The sequence below is a fragment of the Callospermophilus lateralis genome, chromosome 12, assembly GCF_048772815.1.
Source record: "Callospermophilus lateralis isolate mCalLat2 chromosome 12, mCalLat2.hap1, whole genome shotgun sequence".
In the NCBI taxonomy this organism is placed as follows: Eukaryota; Metazoa; Chordata; class Mammalia; order Rodentia; family Sciuridae; genus Callospermophilus; species Callospermophilus lateralis.
The window spans coordinates 65,822,607-65,838,685 of NC_135316.1; the positions used below are offsets into that span (position 1 = coordinate 65,822,607).

The 16,079-nt window shown below is 44.9% G+C and overlaps 1 protein-coding gene across 1 annotated transcript; it reads left to right on the forward strand.

The window, feature by feature from the left end:
* Positions 1 to 2,822: 2,822 nt before the first annotated feature.
* Rgcc (regulator of cell cycle) lies at positions 2,823 to 15,648 on the forward strand. Its single transcript, XM_076872623.1, has 5 exons — positions 2,823 to 3,055; positions 3,594 to 3,779; positions 11,806 to 11,913; positions 13,685 to 13,747; positions 15,249 to 15,648. Exons 1-5 carry the CDS (start codon positions 3,013 to 3,015, stop codon positions 15,254 to 15,256), a joined length of 408 nt encoding a protein of 135 aa, XP_076728738.1. The 5' UTR covers positions 2,823 to 3,012; the 3' UTR covers positions 15,257 to 15,648.
* Positions 15,649 to 16,079: the final 431 nt, after the last annotated feature.

Sequence of the window (16,079 nt, forward strand, 5' to 3'; positions counted from 1 at the left end):
GGTTTGGATATGAGATGTCCCCCAAAAGCTCCTGCAGGAATGCTCAGAGTTGGAATGATAATTATGAAAGTGTAACCTAATCTGTTCATCCTAGTTGGAATGGACTGGGTGGTAACTGTCGGCTGGCAGGATGTGGCTGGAGGAGGTGGGTCATTGGGAGTGTACCCTGGAAGGGCTCATCTTCCCTGCAGCCCTCCCCTGTTCTCTCTGCTTCCCAGTTCTGGAGAGCTGAGCAGCTTTCCTCCCACACACCCTTCTGCCATCGAGTTCTGACACATCTTGGTCCCAGAGCAATGGAGTTCACCGACCATGGACTAAACTTCCTAACCAGGAGCCCAAGTAAACTTTCCCTTCTCTAAGTTGCTCTTGTCAGGTATTTTGATCACAGCGATGAAAAACTAACACAGGCATCAAGAATCCCTCATCAGATACTGAGAGATGGTGCCTTGATCTTGGACTGCCCAGGCTCCAGAATTATGAGACATAAGTTGCTGTTGTTTTTAAGTTACAGTCTGTGGTATTTTGTTATAGCAATACAGATAAACAGAAACAGATATCAATCAAGATAAAGATATAGTTTTTAAAAACACAAGTTGTGGTTGTGTAGTTTCAAATCAAAGGTTGCCTCAAGTCTTTCTGGAAGCAGTTCTGTGTGACCGAATGACCTTTTGAAATTTGGAATGTGGGTAAATCTCAGTGTAAGCACATTATTGTTTAATTTAGGTCTAGGGCTGGGGAAAGAGCTCATACCTGTCCTCAGTAAGGGACAAGTTCATACCTGAACAGTGAGGTCATCATCTCAGTCACTGTGGTCAAGTGACTGGGGAACATAGGTAACCCTGGGACAGGAAATGGAACCCAAGGGAGTAGGCTCATGGGGGGAGTAAGGGTTTAGCCTTTGCCCTTTGAATGGTTTTAGAGAAGGAATCAAGATGAATAGAAATGGACTCATTAAGATGCACCAAAATGTGTACAAGGATGTTAATTGTAGCATTGCTTGTGATACAGATTGGAAGCTACCCAAGAGTCACCAACTGCAGAGTGGACAAATAAATTGTGCTGTAGTCAATCAACAGACTTCTAAGTGGCAACTCTTTGGCTTCAGCTCCCAGACATTCTCTGGTCATGCTACTCTGGGCATGACCAGTGAATGTCATGGGCAAGTCCTTTGAGGAAGAATAATAGGGAGAGAAAAAAATGGATTTACAGGGGAGAGGAATGGGGAAAAGAGGAAGAAAATGATAAAATGAAAGAAGCAGGTGCCTTGCTCCATTGCCTCAAGGACCTAGGTTGTCTGCTTTCCTATTTGGAGCCTCCTCCTAGGTGCTCAGTTCTCCTCCTTTCAAGCCTGCAGAGCTTCCTTTCCACTCTGGAGGGAGGGAGGGTGTGGTGAAACTCAAAGTGGCTCTGAAAACAGACAGACCTGCCTTATATCACTAAGAGACTGGCAGACTTCTTTAGTTTGTCTGTCTGACCCTTGGTTTTCTCACCTGCAAACCAGGGGAGCTAGGACTGGTGCATGACAAGTACTGGCACCTAGAAAACGCTGCAGAACTGGGATACGAAGCCTATCTTCCCTCAGGCCAGAGACCCTCGACGCTGTCCAACAGAACTTTCTAGACTGATGGCTACTGACTGGCACTTGAAATGTGTCTAATGCAACTGAGACTGAAATCTTCATTTTATTCAATTTTTATTTTTATGTATTTATTTAAAAATTGCAGTATTGGGAATTGAACACAGGGCCTCAGTATCCAAGGCCTTTCAGCATGCTGGGCAAGCATTCTGCCAGGGAACTAAACCCCAGATCCTTGCTTTACTTTTATGTTTTTTTTTTTTTTTTTTAAAGAGAGAGAGGGAGAGAGGAGAGAGAGAGAGAGAGAGAGAGAGAGAGAGAGAGAGAGAGAGAGAGAGAGAGAATTTTAATATTTATTTTTTAGTATTCAGCGGACACAACATCTCTGTTTGTATGTGGTGCTGAGGATCAAACCCGGGCAGCACGCATGGCAGGCAAGCGCGCTACCGCTTGAGCCACATCCCCAGCCCCCCCCCTTTTTTTAAAAATTTGAATTTGTTATATATAACAACCTTGTTTTACTTTTAAATAGCTATCTATGGCAAATGTCTACCACATTGACTGGCACAATGTGGTAGACACTGACTGCACAATTGTTTGCTGGGTTGGGAGTGGCATGGTCCCCTGCCAGGCCATCGAGCAGGATGGCTCATTCTTGTGCACACTGCAAGGCGCGGGGTTCACTCTGCCTTTACACTGTGATTTCTTCCCTTAATAAACCAACCCTCTCTGAGTAAAGCCGGGTCTGGCGGGACTACAGCAATTAAGAGCTCAACCTGCTTGTCTCCTTGCCTCTCCGCCTTTCCAGCACCCGATAGAGCCTCCCAGGGTCATGGGCTCCCTGATACTTTTTTGCAGCGAGGCGGAGAGAGTGCATTTCCCCTTCCGTTTCACCGACAAGGAAACTGAGGCTCGGGGTGGGGGGGGGGTTGTGGCCGATGGTGGGAAGTAGTGGCGCTCCAGTCTTAGCACAAACTCTTAGGAACTCTAGCTGCTCCAAAGACTGCCCGTGGGTCGGGTTGTCAGGGTGTATGGGGAAAGCGGAGGGTAAATATTTGGGGCTGTAACCCGGGCTCCGGCCACAATTCGTCACTGCGGTCCACAGGCGGGCGCGTGGCGAGGGCGGTGCTTCGGAGACCGGGGCGTCCCCGAGGTCGGCAGGGACCGACCCCGGCGGCTCCGGCTTCCGCGGCCTCGCCCCGCCCCGCCCCGCCTCCGCCCGCGGCTATAAGACCGCGGGGCTGGCGGCGGCGGGAGCCGGAGACTGAGCGGACGCGGGCTGGGTTGGGAGCAGCTCGGTGGGATCGGAGCCTGACGGAGGGAGAGGCAGGGCGCGAGGGTGAACCCGGCAGCAGCTCCGATCTCAGCGCACAGTCCCCGGGTGGCACCTCGCAGGGCCTCCCCGCCGCGCGCGCCGTGCCGAGCCCAGCTGCCCCATGAAGCCCCCCGCAGCTCAGGGCAGCCCCGCGGCCGCCGCAGGTGAGTGTGGGGTCCTAGGCTCCCCTCAGAGCCCAGCGGGGGGTGGGGGTGGGCGAGAGAAGAGGAGCCCCTTGTTGTCCCTTTACGCCCTGCTCCCTTCCTTCCTCACCCGCGGGACCCTACCCACTGGTAACCGCGCGCGGGCGGATGCAGCTTAGCTCCCCGCGTAGGACTAGGGATCCGAGCCCGACACGGAACGGCCACCTCCTGACTCAGGCTTCCCACTGCCACCGGGTGGAGCGAGCGTAGGGACCGGCGCCCGACAGCGCGTGGGACAGACTGCGGCTGTGTGGATTAGCTGGAGGACCTTAGGCTTTCAGCGTCGCCGCTGCAGGCTCGGTTTCCTAATCTATGCAACAGGCTGGCCAGCTGGAGGCACTTGGGAGAGGGGTTGAGGATTGAAAGGACTGCGTGAATGTCACCTGAAAAAAAGCGCAGTAAATGTTAGTTCTCCTAGGGAGTCGTGGCGGTCCCCTCCTGCCCCTAAGAGTAGTTAACCGCAGCCCCCATCAACTGAGCTCACCGTCCCTGACCCCAGCCCCAGCCCTGGACTCGGCGGCTGCCGCAGACCTGACCGATGCGTTGTGCGAGTTTGACGCGGTGCTGGCTGACTTCACGTCGCCCTTCCACGAGCGCCACTTCCACTACGAGGAGCACCTGGAGCATATGAAGAGGCGCAGTAGCGCCAGCGTTAGTGACAGCAGCGGCTTCAGCGACTCAGAGAGTAAGTGTGACCCCTGGCTAGGACAGCGTCCCCGTGGCTTCACTGCTCAGGCTTGAGCCTCAGTTTGCTTTATCTGTAAATAGACCTGAGGGGGTCAGGAAACCGAGACCTAAAGCTCCAGGAGGCCTGGAAAGTTGAGTCTTCGGGACTTGTAAGCCCAGCAGCGGTGGGACCCATGAAGGTAGTCCCGGAAGGCTTTTGAAGGACACGTTTACCTCTTGCCTACAGGTGTGTCATGAGCCGGTGGGGGCAGGACTCCTGGGACCTCAGCCAGGCCTTTCCACAGTTTCCTCTCCTTCTCCTTCTTTCCATTTCTGACCCTTCTAAGCTATAACTTTTTAGAGTCTGTGGAACAAGAGTCACCTGAATGGTGGTGGTGGTGGTGATGGGGGTTGGGGTGAGGACGTGGGTAGACACAGTACGGAAACATTTGTGAAACCAGAAAAGATTTCATAAGCTGCTGTTCTTGGAATTTTTGAAATAACTTCTTGCCCTTTCTTCTGGCCCCGAGCTCCCAGACTTGTTGCTCCATTGTATGCAGTTTTGAAAGAATCTCTGGCACTGCAGAATTCAAGTACAAGGGTTTTAAGAGTGTCCCTCTTCCTTCAGGCGGTCGGTCACCCAGCCTGGAGGGGGAGCTAGAGAGTAATGACATGGAGGGGAGTCCTGGTAATCTTTCTTACAAAGGGGTCTACCTCCGGACCTCTCTGTCCTAAAAAAATCTTGTAAAGAGACAGTTTTTATTTATTTTTTCCCCAGGAATTCAAATGCCCTGGATGATTATGGATATCTGTTTGGATGTCAGCAGATTTGGCAACTTTTTAATATTACATGATTGTTGATTTTCAAATCCTGGATTACTTTATTGTTTTTCAAAGTGAATTTAGAATTCGTCTGTTTATTCTTGACCCCTTAATCCCTAGATGGGTTGCAAGCATGAATGCCACTACCTTTTCTGCCTTTGATTCTGAGGGTAAAAGGAATGGCCTTATGATTCTCTTGTTTTGAAATCTGAAGCTTTCTCTTGTTTCGGGGCAAAAGATTCATGCAAGACTTGCTCCTGAGCTATTGTCCTGACAAGGGATGTGGATCCTTATCACCCTGGTCAGGGTCTGAGTCAGAAATCAGTTCCAGTTTCCTTGGCAGCCCTGCCAGAGAGTTAGGACAAGCTGTAACATTTGAGTAGAAAAGGGATGGAAGACTGTGCTCTTAATATTCCCTTAGAATTTTGGGGTTTTATTGCTAATGACCTGACTGCTCATTTTCAATGTCAAAGGGAAGTCTTAAAATTTTTGAACTTTTTCAATATCGATGGCCAGACTTAAACTTGTCTCCTTTTTATTGGAGCATGGAGCGAGTTCTTCTTCAAGTACAAATTCTTTCCTCCGTGGAAAAGAAAGCCGGGACAGTCTTGTCATTCCTGCTCTGTGGCAAAGAGCAGCTCCTTTTAAAGCCACAGCGTCATTCTGCTAGAATACAACCTGAGCATGTCCATTCATGGCTACTCATACTTTCCACTGGGTGGGATTTCAGATCTTCATGTGTTTTCAGGGGTCTGGGAGAATGAACTGACACATATTCTTAGCAGTTTGGGGGGAGATACTTGGGATAGAATGTGTTTTTTTTTTTTTTTTTTTTTTTTAGGGTATATGTGTATATTTTCCTTTCTGCTTTTGTTGTTAACTGTTAATCTAACCCTTAGTTTGGTGGTTAGAGAAGTAATGGGAAGGGTCTAAAGAAGGCTCAAATGACATTCATCTTTGCTATAAATGTGTAGTTTGTTTCCCACAAGACTAGTTAGAAATAATCTTGGCAGGAGTTGTGTGTATCTAAATAGTAATTTCTTAAGGAAGCATAATATGTGTATTTTAATTGCTGCCAAGAATTGAGCACAGACATTTGTTATACTCATTTGTCTGTTTGATGTTTTTCTGTAGAAGAAAATGCAGGAGAGGTAGAGTCTATTGAAAATTCCCTCTCTGGAGGGGGACAACCAGGGTAATGAGTGTAACAGCAGCTCACTTTTGCCAAGCCCTTACTATCATTATTCTGATAATTATTTATTAGCTCTTGCTATTATGATCTCTTTTTTTTTTAAAAAAAACTTTCCCTCTTTAATGCTTAAAAAAATCACTAAAATGCATATATGAGACTAAATTGTGCAGATCAGAATCATTGGAACCAGTGTCTTTCATGAAAATGTTATGTATGAAGCTATAACCAGTGTTACCTGGTTTGTCCTCTACCTTTTACAACTCTGTTTCTCAGAGGGTGCAATAAAGGTACAAAGGAGATCAAAACAGGATTCCTGTTTCTTTGAAGAACACTACTTCTTCCACCCAAAGAAGTAAGTCACTTAGGGAAGAAGGATGGATATTGAATGAGGACTACTCTTCCTGTTCCCACTTTCAGGGAGACCTCCTAAGACATGAAGGGGGCAAAATAAAAATTCACATTAGGGATGGATTCAAATGGTGGCTGATAAAACAGGGTAGTATCTTTCCCACAGATTTGTATTCCAACATGTATCACATACTTTACTGGGAGCATCTTTAACTTAAGCAGTAAAAGAGCAATCCACCTGGGAGCTAGGGCAGTGTTTTTCAATCTTGACCCTTAGAGGTGCTTTAGAAGTTGTGAATATTTTTGGTGTAAATGTATCTATCTATCTATCTAATCTATCTATCTATCTATCTATCTATCTATCTCTGTTGTAGTTTATGTTTTTAATGTGGTGCTGAGGATCAAACCTAGTACCCTGCACATGCTAGGTGAGCACTCTACTGCTGAGCCACAACCCCAGTCCCCATTTAAATTTATTTTTAAGAATATATATTTTTAGTATTTTAAAAATTATGAAAATACAATAGCATGATTTCTCCATCAAAATTTTACTCATTATAGTAATTTCTATTACCTGACTTTATAAAAAGTTTATAACATTATCCTAAACCTTAAAAGATGGTATGAATTTTTGTCCTTGAATGTTTTGGCGTTTTGCCTTTTTCCTTTGCGGGGGGGTGGGGGGGGTGGGGTGGGTGGTGGTGGTGGTGTGGGTGGAGATGTTTTGATACTTAATAGGGAAAGTCTGTGGTCTACTGTGTGTCCTCGGCTATAATGATATCATAGACCATATTTGGGAATAAGGAACTGGCTTCTTCAGCATGTGCAATGTATACCAAATCTACATATCTTTGCCTAGACTATTCTGGTCTAGCCCTAGGTGAGGGAACATTTTCAGTTCTAGGGGACCAGAATGACAACATATCAGTTGATGTGATTTGGGAGCCACTGAGACTAGAACCTGGATTTATTGAAACCCTGAGTGGATAAAGCCAGGTAGGAAGCTCTCCGGATGTCTGGTACTGTGTTAGGAATTCTGGATGAGTGACAGATCTTACTGTGGCCAGGGTGGTAAAACTGAGTATAGGTGCTCTTTCTTATTGTATTTCACTGTAGTGAGGCTGTCAGAATCTAGATTTTGGGGAAGAGAGTCCCCACCCCCACCCGTCTCTGCCATTCCCTGTGGGAACAGGGAAACGGATCCAAGGCTTTCTTTTTCTCAGTTAATTACTATAGTTTGCTTGCTGTAAACGTGTGGGATTGTTCTATATTTACAGGAGCTCTGGGCAAGGTTTACTGTCTGTGGTTTTACTTCCCTCTAGAGTAGCACATGTCAGTGCTAACCCTAAATTACCTTTCCCCCCCGCGCTGCCCTCCCCAACTGAAAAAACACACGTCTACTTTTTAAACAAGTCTCTTGTTTTTGCCTGGAGTTTCTTGAACTCTGTTGGTGTACCTAAAGTTAATTTGGTTGTATATTTAATATCTTTTACTTTTTTTGTTGCTGTCTTAGAAAACCCAACCCCAGAATTTGAGTTCCCTGGCTTTGGTGCACTAAGAGAACCTGGCAAGGATATTTCCAATAGGGGAGTTAAGATGATTGTGAGAGAACTCCAGAGCAGATTGAAGTAGATCTTACAGGCCCTCAAATATTGAGCCATAAAACCTGCCAAGTTTCCCCAAATCATCCCACTATGAGTCCATGGAGCCTCTATTAATAGCACCTCCTGATACCAGGGTGGGGCATTAATACATGAATACACTATCAGCCAGGGACACATTGCTGTCACTAACTGTCTGATGACAGTTAGTCTGTCATCAGACTAACTGGCTGATGTTTTGCAAGGAATAGAGTTCCAGGGAATGGGAAGTCAGGCCTTTCTTACCACAACACCTACTATGAGATTCCATTCATTATAAGTGTGTAATAAAAGTCTGTGGAAAGAAGTTTTATTGGGTAAAGGATGAAGAGACGTCTAGAGTTTGGGGTCCCTCTGTGTAGGGGGTTTGTTCTTGGGCCCTTCTGGAGAGAAACTTAAGAATTTTGCTACCATCTAAAAAAGAGCAGGATCCAGGGTCCAGAATATTGGTTTTCTTTTTTTTTACTTATGAGGATCTTTTCTCTCTTGGGCTTGCTATTTGCCATTTTGCTAGGAACTTTATTAAAACGACAGGCATCATATACAGGGCATCTGGCCTATAATTGCCCTTTTGCATGGTCTCTGTCCTATGAGATCTTTCCATGGTGGCATGGCTTCGGGGCTCTTGGGGTTGCTTTTTTCATGAATGGCAGATGTAGATTACTGCTATAGCTGCCATTTAGATGCAGGTTTGACTTAAGGATGCTGGGGCTTCATTTCCTCTTGAAAATGAAGTTAGGTCAGCCCAGATGGTGTAAGGACATGGAAAGAGAGCAGAATGGTGGTGTGGCAATGAGCCAGTGAGGTGTGACCCTGTGTGTATGTGTGTGTGTGTGTGTGTGGTGGTGGTGGTGGTGGCAGGGGCAGGGAGAGGGGAAGCCAGCGTATGCTAAGCTGGAATGCCTGTGTGTGTGTGTGTGTGTGTGTGTGTGTGTGTGTGTGTGTTTGTATATAGTGATACTATAAGTAGTATTTTGTGTCTGTCCCTCCCTTGTTGTTGCCCTTGTAGCATGAGTTCATTAACAAGAAGAGACAACTTCTGACTATTATAGGAGTTTGGCTTGTGACTGAATTTATCAGTCAAGTAAAAGTCAGGAGTAGTTTTCTGAGTTTGAGGAATGTACTTGATGAAGGCATTTAGCATGTGGGTCAGGTTCGGAAGGAGCAAAGGCAAGGGCTGTCCTCTGAGATTATGGCTCTTCTGCTGAGTTTCCTAAGCCAGCTGGGTTAGTTGAACTTTCCCCAAATCCTCACTGGATCCCTTTTTCCTCCCTCCCATTTTCTTTCTTTCTCCCCCTTCCCTCCCTCCCCTTCCCTCCCTCTTTTCCTCCTTCCCATTTTCTCCTCCCTCCCTCCTCTCCCTCCCTTTCTCCCTTCTTTACTTTCTTCTTTCCTTTTTATGATACAGGTGATTAAACCCAGGGTCACCTTATCACTGAGCTACATCCACAGCCCTTTTTTATTTTGTGAAGGGTTTCCCCAAGTTGCTGAGGCTGGCCTCAAACTTGTGATCCTCTTGTCTCAGTCTTCTGAGTCTCTCAGTTGGGTGCATGTACCACTGCACCCAACTTGGATACCCATTTCCCCTACTGTCCTCTTTTGCAATGTGCTTTTTCATGTCAAGATATTTTTCCTTCTACAGACACTTGCTAATGTTTGGTCTACTTGTCTGGAGGGCAGAAAAAAAAAAGTGATATTTTTCTCCTATCCCGAACATGAGTATATGAGGGTATAAAATTGCTGGAGATATTGGGCCTAACAGAGATGAAGTTCAAAGTCAGGGGAAGGTGCATACGGGGTGGAGTGAGGTGTGGTGATGAAGCTGACTCCCAAATGCCAGCTGTTCTGGGAGATAGAGACCAGAGAGGTGCCCTCTGAGCTCTGGGCCAGCAAGTCTTGGAGCTGGAACTTTGCCCAAGGACAGGCATGACTTGCTTGATGTCTTTCAGAGCAAGGGCCTCATATACCTTCCTCTGGTTTGTGACCTGACTCTGGGACTCTGGGACTCTCTCTAGTTTACTTACATCATCTCCCCCCCAACAAGTGTCTCAGGCTCTATCTGTGGCAGTTCCCCTGGTTATTGCAGTCACAGACAGTGATGCTCCTCCATAGGTCCAAAGTCAGCACAACCACTTTCCTTTGTGCAAGGGACTGCTTGAGAGGTGATAAACCAAGCTGAAGGGCTTCTCAAGTCAAGTTTTAGAGAATACCAGTGCTCTGAGAAATATTAAGAGGAAGGCCACAGAAATATGTCCCTGTGTCAAGTGCACTTGGGAATAAGGCCCAAACTGGCTTCTTTATCACGAGACATCTCAGGCACGTTAAAAGTGGGAATGCCAAGGATGCTTGATGTTTCTATAACTTAGTTGATCATGCAGCTTCTTTTCCAAGGACCAGCATTTTGAGGAGTAGATTTGGGGGCATGTGTAGGTATAAGGTTGGGTGTTTGGATCTCGGTGTTCATCATCAAAGCCCTGAAAAATAATTATGGTCCTATTAGGTGACTCAGGCTGGACCCCTGGAAGGAAGAAAAGATTGTGAGCGCTATTCACAAGGATATTCTGGGCATGTTTAGAAAAGTGGACGAGATAGGCATATAGGCCAGAAATAAAGAAAAGATAAGGTGGCACCTGGGACTGGGAGAAGGTAGGAGAAGAGGGAGCCTCATTACCTGGGAAGGTCTGGCAGCTTTTTAGGGCTGAGGCTGAACTCTCTCAGAACCAGAAACCTCTTTCTGCAACCTGATTCTTTTAAACTTGGATATCCTTTCTAATGTAGTCAAGTTCATATTTTAGTTAAGGGAACCAAAAGGCAAGATGTTTTTGCCTCCCCCTGAGCTGGAGGAAACTGGCTTCAAGTGAAGGAAACCCAAGGAGGAGTAGGAGCCTGCCAGACCCTTGTTATTCAGCTGCCCTTACTCACCTGAAGAACTTTCCAGAGCTCATCTCTCCTACCACCTCGGCTGGCTTTGTGTGCTCTTTTACCCAGAAAGGCTGTTCCATTGCCACCTCAGCAGCCACATCCTGCTTCCGCTAACTGCTCTACCTTGGTGCTGCTCCCTTTCTCTTTCACCACCCCACAGATGGGCTAGCTATGGTTTGATTGCCTCTACCTTGGTAGGACTCAGAGACGTAGAAGCTCAGAACTTCAGATCAGGGAGGGTCTTTAAGGATTCTTTAGTCCACATTTCTGTTTTATTGCGGGTACACTGAGGCCCAGAGATACTGCCTTGCTCAAGGGTACTTGAGTGCTCAGTAGCTAAGCTGCTTTGAGTCCTTCTGCAGTCTAGCCCTGGCTCTGGGTCCTTGCCTTGCTGGTGTGCTAGTCTCTGGGGTTGTAAGAATAGAAGGAGCTATGAAATCCCTTGCATGTCTGTAGTAGGTAGCCCACCAGGAATAGAAGCCTCCTCTTCTTCTTTTTTATTGTTATGGTGCATTATAATTATACATAGTAATAGAATTTGTTGTTTCATGTTTACAGATGCCCACTATATAACAATATAATTTGGCCAATTTCACAGGAACAGAAATCTGTATCTTTGACTCTACTTATTTCTAGAGTGCAGAATCTTGGGGAAATCCACAACAAACACTCTCAAGAGCAGTGCGGAGGATTATTAAGCCATAAGAGCCACCTTTGTTTGTATCTTAGGGGGTTCCGAGAGCAGGGGGACATTTTTCATGGAAGATGATTCCTTATTTCTAACATGCCAAACCAACCCCCACCTCTTGTCAGTCAAGCACTGGCTTGACCACTGGGTCTTGTATGCTAGCCAAGGTCTGGTCCTACTGCTCCCCTCACACTTTGGTGTGTTTGACTGGAAACACACACACACGCACGCACGCACGCAAGCGCACGCACGCACACACACACACACACACACACACCTGCCCCAAATCATTTCAGGGCATAATTGTAAGATCTCAAAATCTACCTGATTTCTTTACTAGAGATTTGCAACTTTTGGAGCTAAATGGTTGGTTATGAGTAATTAACAGACAGCTGAGTGCTATTTCTAATGATTATGTTTTCTTTTCTGGAAGGTGCAGATTCACTTTATAGGAATAGTTTCAGCTTCAGTGATGAAAAGCTGAATTCTCCAACAGAGGCCACCCCAGCTCTGCTCTCATCCACTGTTGCTCCTCGGAAAGGTAAGCTCACTGGTTGGAGTGTGAGCTTTTCTGCTTTTAATTTTCCTCCCCTTCCTAATCCTTCTCTTTTCCTCTTGTTCCTATCCAATCTTTTCCAAATGTGAAAAACAAATAGATAAGACTAATATCAGTATGGTAGAGTGTGAACTGGAATTTGTAATTCCTCAGGGTTTTGATCTGTGTGAGGACAAGAGTAAATAACTTGGGGTAGACAACCTACATTCATGGGGGAAAAGATGACTTGTAGATTCCAGACTCTTCTTTCTCATTGTAAACATGACTGTGCCAAGATGATAGTGCTTCTTTCTGTTCTCCTCCCAAGCTACTTGGTTCCAGAATTTAAAAATAAGCAATTTGGCTTTGCAGAAAGGATTTTTTTTTTAGTGTATTAACTATTTAACCAAAGCTTTCACATGACCAATTTAGTAATTAACTTATGTCATCATTATGAGACAAGAAGTGGCCTAACATGATCCAGAATAGCAGCTCCAGCCTGTCTCTACTGTGATATTAATAGATCTAAAAAGTTTTTAAAGATGCATGAGCAGTTTCTTAATTTTGGGAATTGACAGAGTGTCTCCAGCTGGAGAGCTGAATGTTCTGTTGTACTGGACAAGCGCCCTTTTGAAAACAAAAGAAGTTTTCTTCCCCCCACTAAGGAAAGTTATACTTGCTGAAAATAGTTGCAGAATGTAATAAAAATGGAACATATTTTAAAAGAAATATGAAGATTCCATCACTTTTCTCAATCTGGCACTGACAGAACTTCTCTCTTTTCTGAAAGAGATATTTTTAAAATTCCCTTCTCAACACCGCAATCCTAGCAGCCACTGGGGATTCGGCCACGGTTCAGCTCTCTGTCTTATAATGGATCTGTGGAATTCAGAGACAGAGCAGTGTCCAGATTTTGCTACCTGATCCTCTAGAGATAGGAATTAAAGCTGGGGAGGGGGAGCCTCTATTGGCAAACGGACTTGAAAAGTGAAGAACAATAAGCCAGTGGTAGCCAATGGAGGATGAATAATAAAAATACCCAGTAATGCATTTTTGGGGAAAACACCAAGGGTAAACTCCACAGAAAAAAGTAAAACATAGAGAGAAAATATACATCTCAGGTTATTGAGAGATCAGAATCTAGATAAAGACTGTTACTTCTTGCTGGCACCACCATAGGACAAGGCTTCCTGGGCCCAGTCGCCTCACATCTCCTTCCCCTTACCACTTCGAGGAGGAGCAGTGTAGTTCTTTATTCATTTTGTGCTGGAGGGGCTCTGAGGGCTGCAGTACTTCCTTGGGGTGATAGGACAAGCAAGAATGCATCAGAAGGTGGGAGCCACAGGAATTACAGAATGTGGGGCTCCATTCACTCAGCGCCATACTTGCTATTTTTGACGGATAACTCAGATCCTTATCAAGCAAAAAGTCAAAATATTTTGTTTTTCCTCCTTTCCCTCCTTTTCCTCCAAACTTTTAAGACAACAAAAGTGAGAGTCTTCTTCCAGCTTTAGGAGGGTGCAGGGTGAGGGTGGTGGGAGGGCAGGTGATGAACTAAAAAGGAAACATTGAGGCTAGTCTTTAGCATTGGTTTCTGAGTTTACCATGAGTAAAGGTTGGAGCAGACACTCAGGACTGGTTACAGGACATGCTTCAGTAAAGTCTCTGAAGATAGATGTAAAATGGAAATAATCCCTCGCATAATCCTGGAAAACCCCACTGTGGGGTCATCAGCTGTCTCTGATGGGGAAACTGAACTCACTTTTTTATTTTACAGCCAAATTAGGAGACACAAAAGAGCTAGAAGACTTTATTGCTGATCTTGACAGAACATTAGCAAGTAAGTACATGTCTGGCAATAAAAAAAAAAAATCAAACAGAAAACTAGCCGACCCCTTTGATAAAGTGTTGTAATGTCAACCAGCTTGCCTCGGGCATGAGGTTACATCATAAGGCTTCTTTAGGTTTAGAAATAGGACCCTAGTGCCTTGGAAAGAAATTCTGAGGATAAGCTTGTATTAAAGTAGACCACATTCCTTTCTAAACTGTGAGGACAGGTCCCTGGCGAACAATGGTGTTTTGTTTGGGGAAATAGAGAGTAAGCAAGACTGGAGCTTTACCTTCCTGATGGCTTGTCAGGTTCCTTAGAGAAGGAGAGCTGGTGGATCACATAAGCATTAAGCAGCAAACCAGAGCGTTCCATACCAGGGAACCCTCTGGCTAATTTTCCCAGGTTTAGATCCAAGAAACTTTGGTGAGATCTGACTTTTAAGACTTAGGTACCAAAGAAAGAATTGACTTGGTGCGGGGGGACCCATACCAATTACTGAATAACCTGGATTAAGGATGCAGTACTTGTTTCCCATTTTGGAATCATAAGAATGGTAACCCAATTTGTGTGACCAAAGATATTGGCAACTGAAGATATTAGATCATTAACTGCAATGGTGGTTGTGGGCTCTAGGGGAAGAATCCTTATAATCTATCCATATACCCTACTTAAAAAGGACAAGATTGGCCAGACTTCTTGGTGCATGTCTGTAATCCCAGCAGCTTGGGAGGCTGAGGCAGGAGGATCGCGAATTCAAAGCCAGCCTCAGCAAAAGTGAGTTGCTAAGCAACTCAGTGAGACCCAGTCTCTAAATAAAATACAAAAGAGGGCTGGGGATGTGGCTTAGTGGTCGAGTGCCCCTGAGTTCAATCCCCAGTAAACCACTGCCCCCCGCCCCCCTGGGCCCCCGCCAAAAAGGGAGACAAGATTGTAAGACTCAGGAGGACCAACTCCAGCTTCCAGTTAATCAGGATGAAATTTGTCCCAGCTCCTCCATTTTTTGGTGAAAGGGTTAATTTTCCATAAAAAGAATTCTGTGTTGTACTAAATAACCAAGTAAAATGTGAAAAATTAGATCCCAAACTATTTTTAAAAACTAGTTTAAAAAACTATTTTAAAATGTGAAAAATTAGATCCCAATTCTTAATACTCTTTCAGAAAGTTGGAAACATCAGGTAGAAGGTCTTTGCATCATCTCTATTTACTTAAAGATTTTATTGCTCCTTTTCTTACATGCTGCTACACCCTGCATCAGAAGACCTAGGCCTGTTTTGACAAGAGATTATTCTAACTGCAGCGCAATTTGTATGAGACCTATGTAACAGGCCTGTCTACTTCATGGAAATTGCAGTTGGCTGCCCAGTCATTCCAGTTAATCAGACACACATTACGTGGGAAGCCTGCCATTAAGTTTGATGCTTTGATGCCTGTCTGAGACCGTGTGATGTGGTTAAGCATGGGAATCATGAACTTCTGTGAGTGACTGACCTTCTTTATATCCTGTTTACAGGTATGTGAAATGAGGAGTTCCAGGTCCTTTTATTACAAGAGAGAAGCTTCAGAAAGCTCCGAGGACATGGCAAAATCAGCTACTAGAATATGCTGCCAGAGGCGATAGAGATGGACGTTCACCTACCACCAGGCCATTCTTAGACTCACCTTAAAATTAGCCTGTGGGCCCGTCTCTGGGCAATTTAGACAGTGAAACTGACTTTGTTGACCTGCCTGCAGCTTATTAGAACAGGTGATAATCTATGCTAATGTATTTTTCTCTTAAAACATAGCTTTCTTGTAATTTAAAGTGCTTTTATGAAAATATTTGTAATTAATTATATATAGTTGAAAATAGTACAGTGCTCTCCCCATTATAATATATTTTTGTATGCAAATAAAATTTGAACTGGAATCTATATTTTGTAAGCTTCCCTTCTCTTTATTTCTCTCCCTGTGTTTCCATTCAGTAATACTCTAGCAGGAACAAAAAAATCAGCACATAAGATTATATACACCACATACTATGCTATTCTTTTTGGGGGGTGGTACCAAGGATTAAACTCGGGGGTATTCAACCCTTGAGCCACATCCTCAGACTTATTTTGTATTATATTTAGAGACAGGGTCTCACTGAGTTGCTTAGTGTCTTGCCATTGCTGTGGCTGGCTTTGAATTCGAGATCTTCCTGCCTCAGCTGAGCTGCTAGGATTACAGTCGTACGCTACTGTGCCCAGCTATAAATTGCACTGTAGCCTCTTTCTCTCCTCAAGCTTCTGGGAAAGTTTTTATGTTGAATGCAAATATTTATTTCTTTTTGAAATTGAGATATTTTTATGGTTTGGGTACG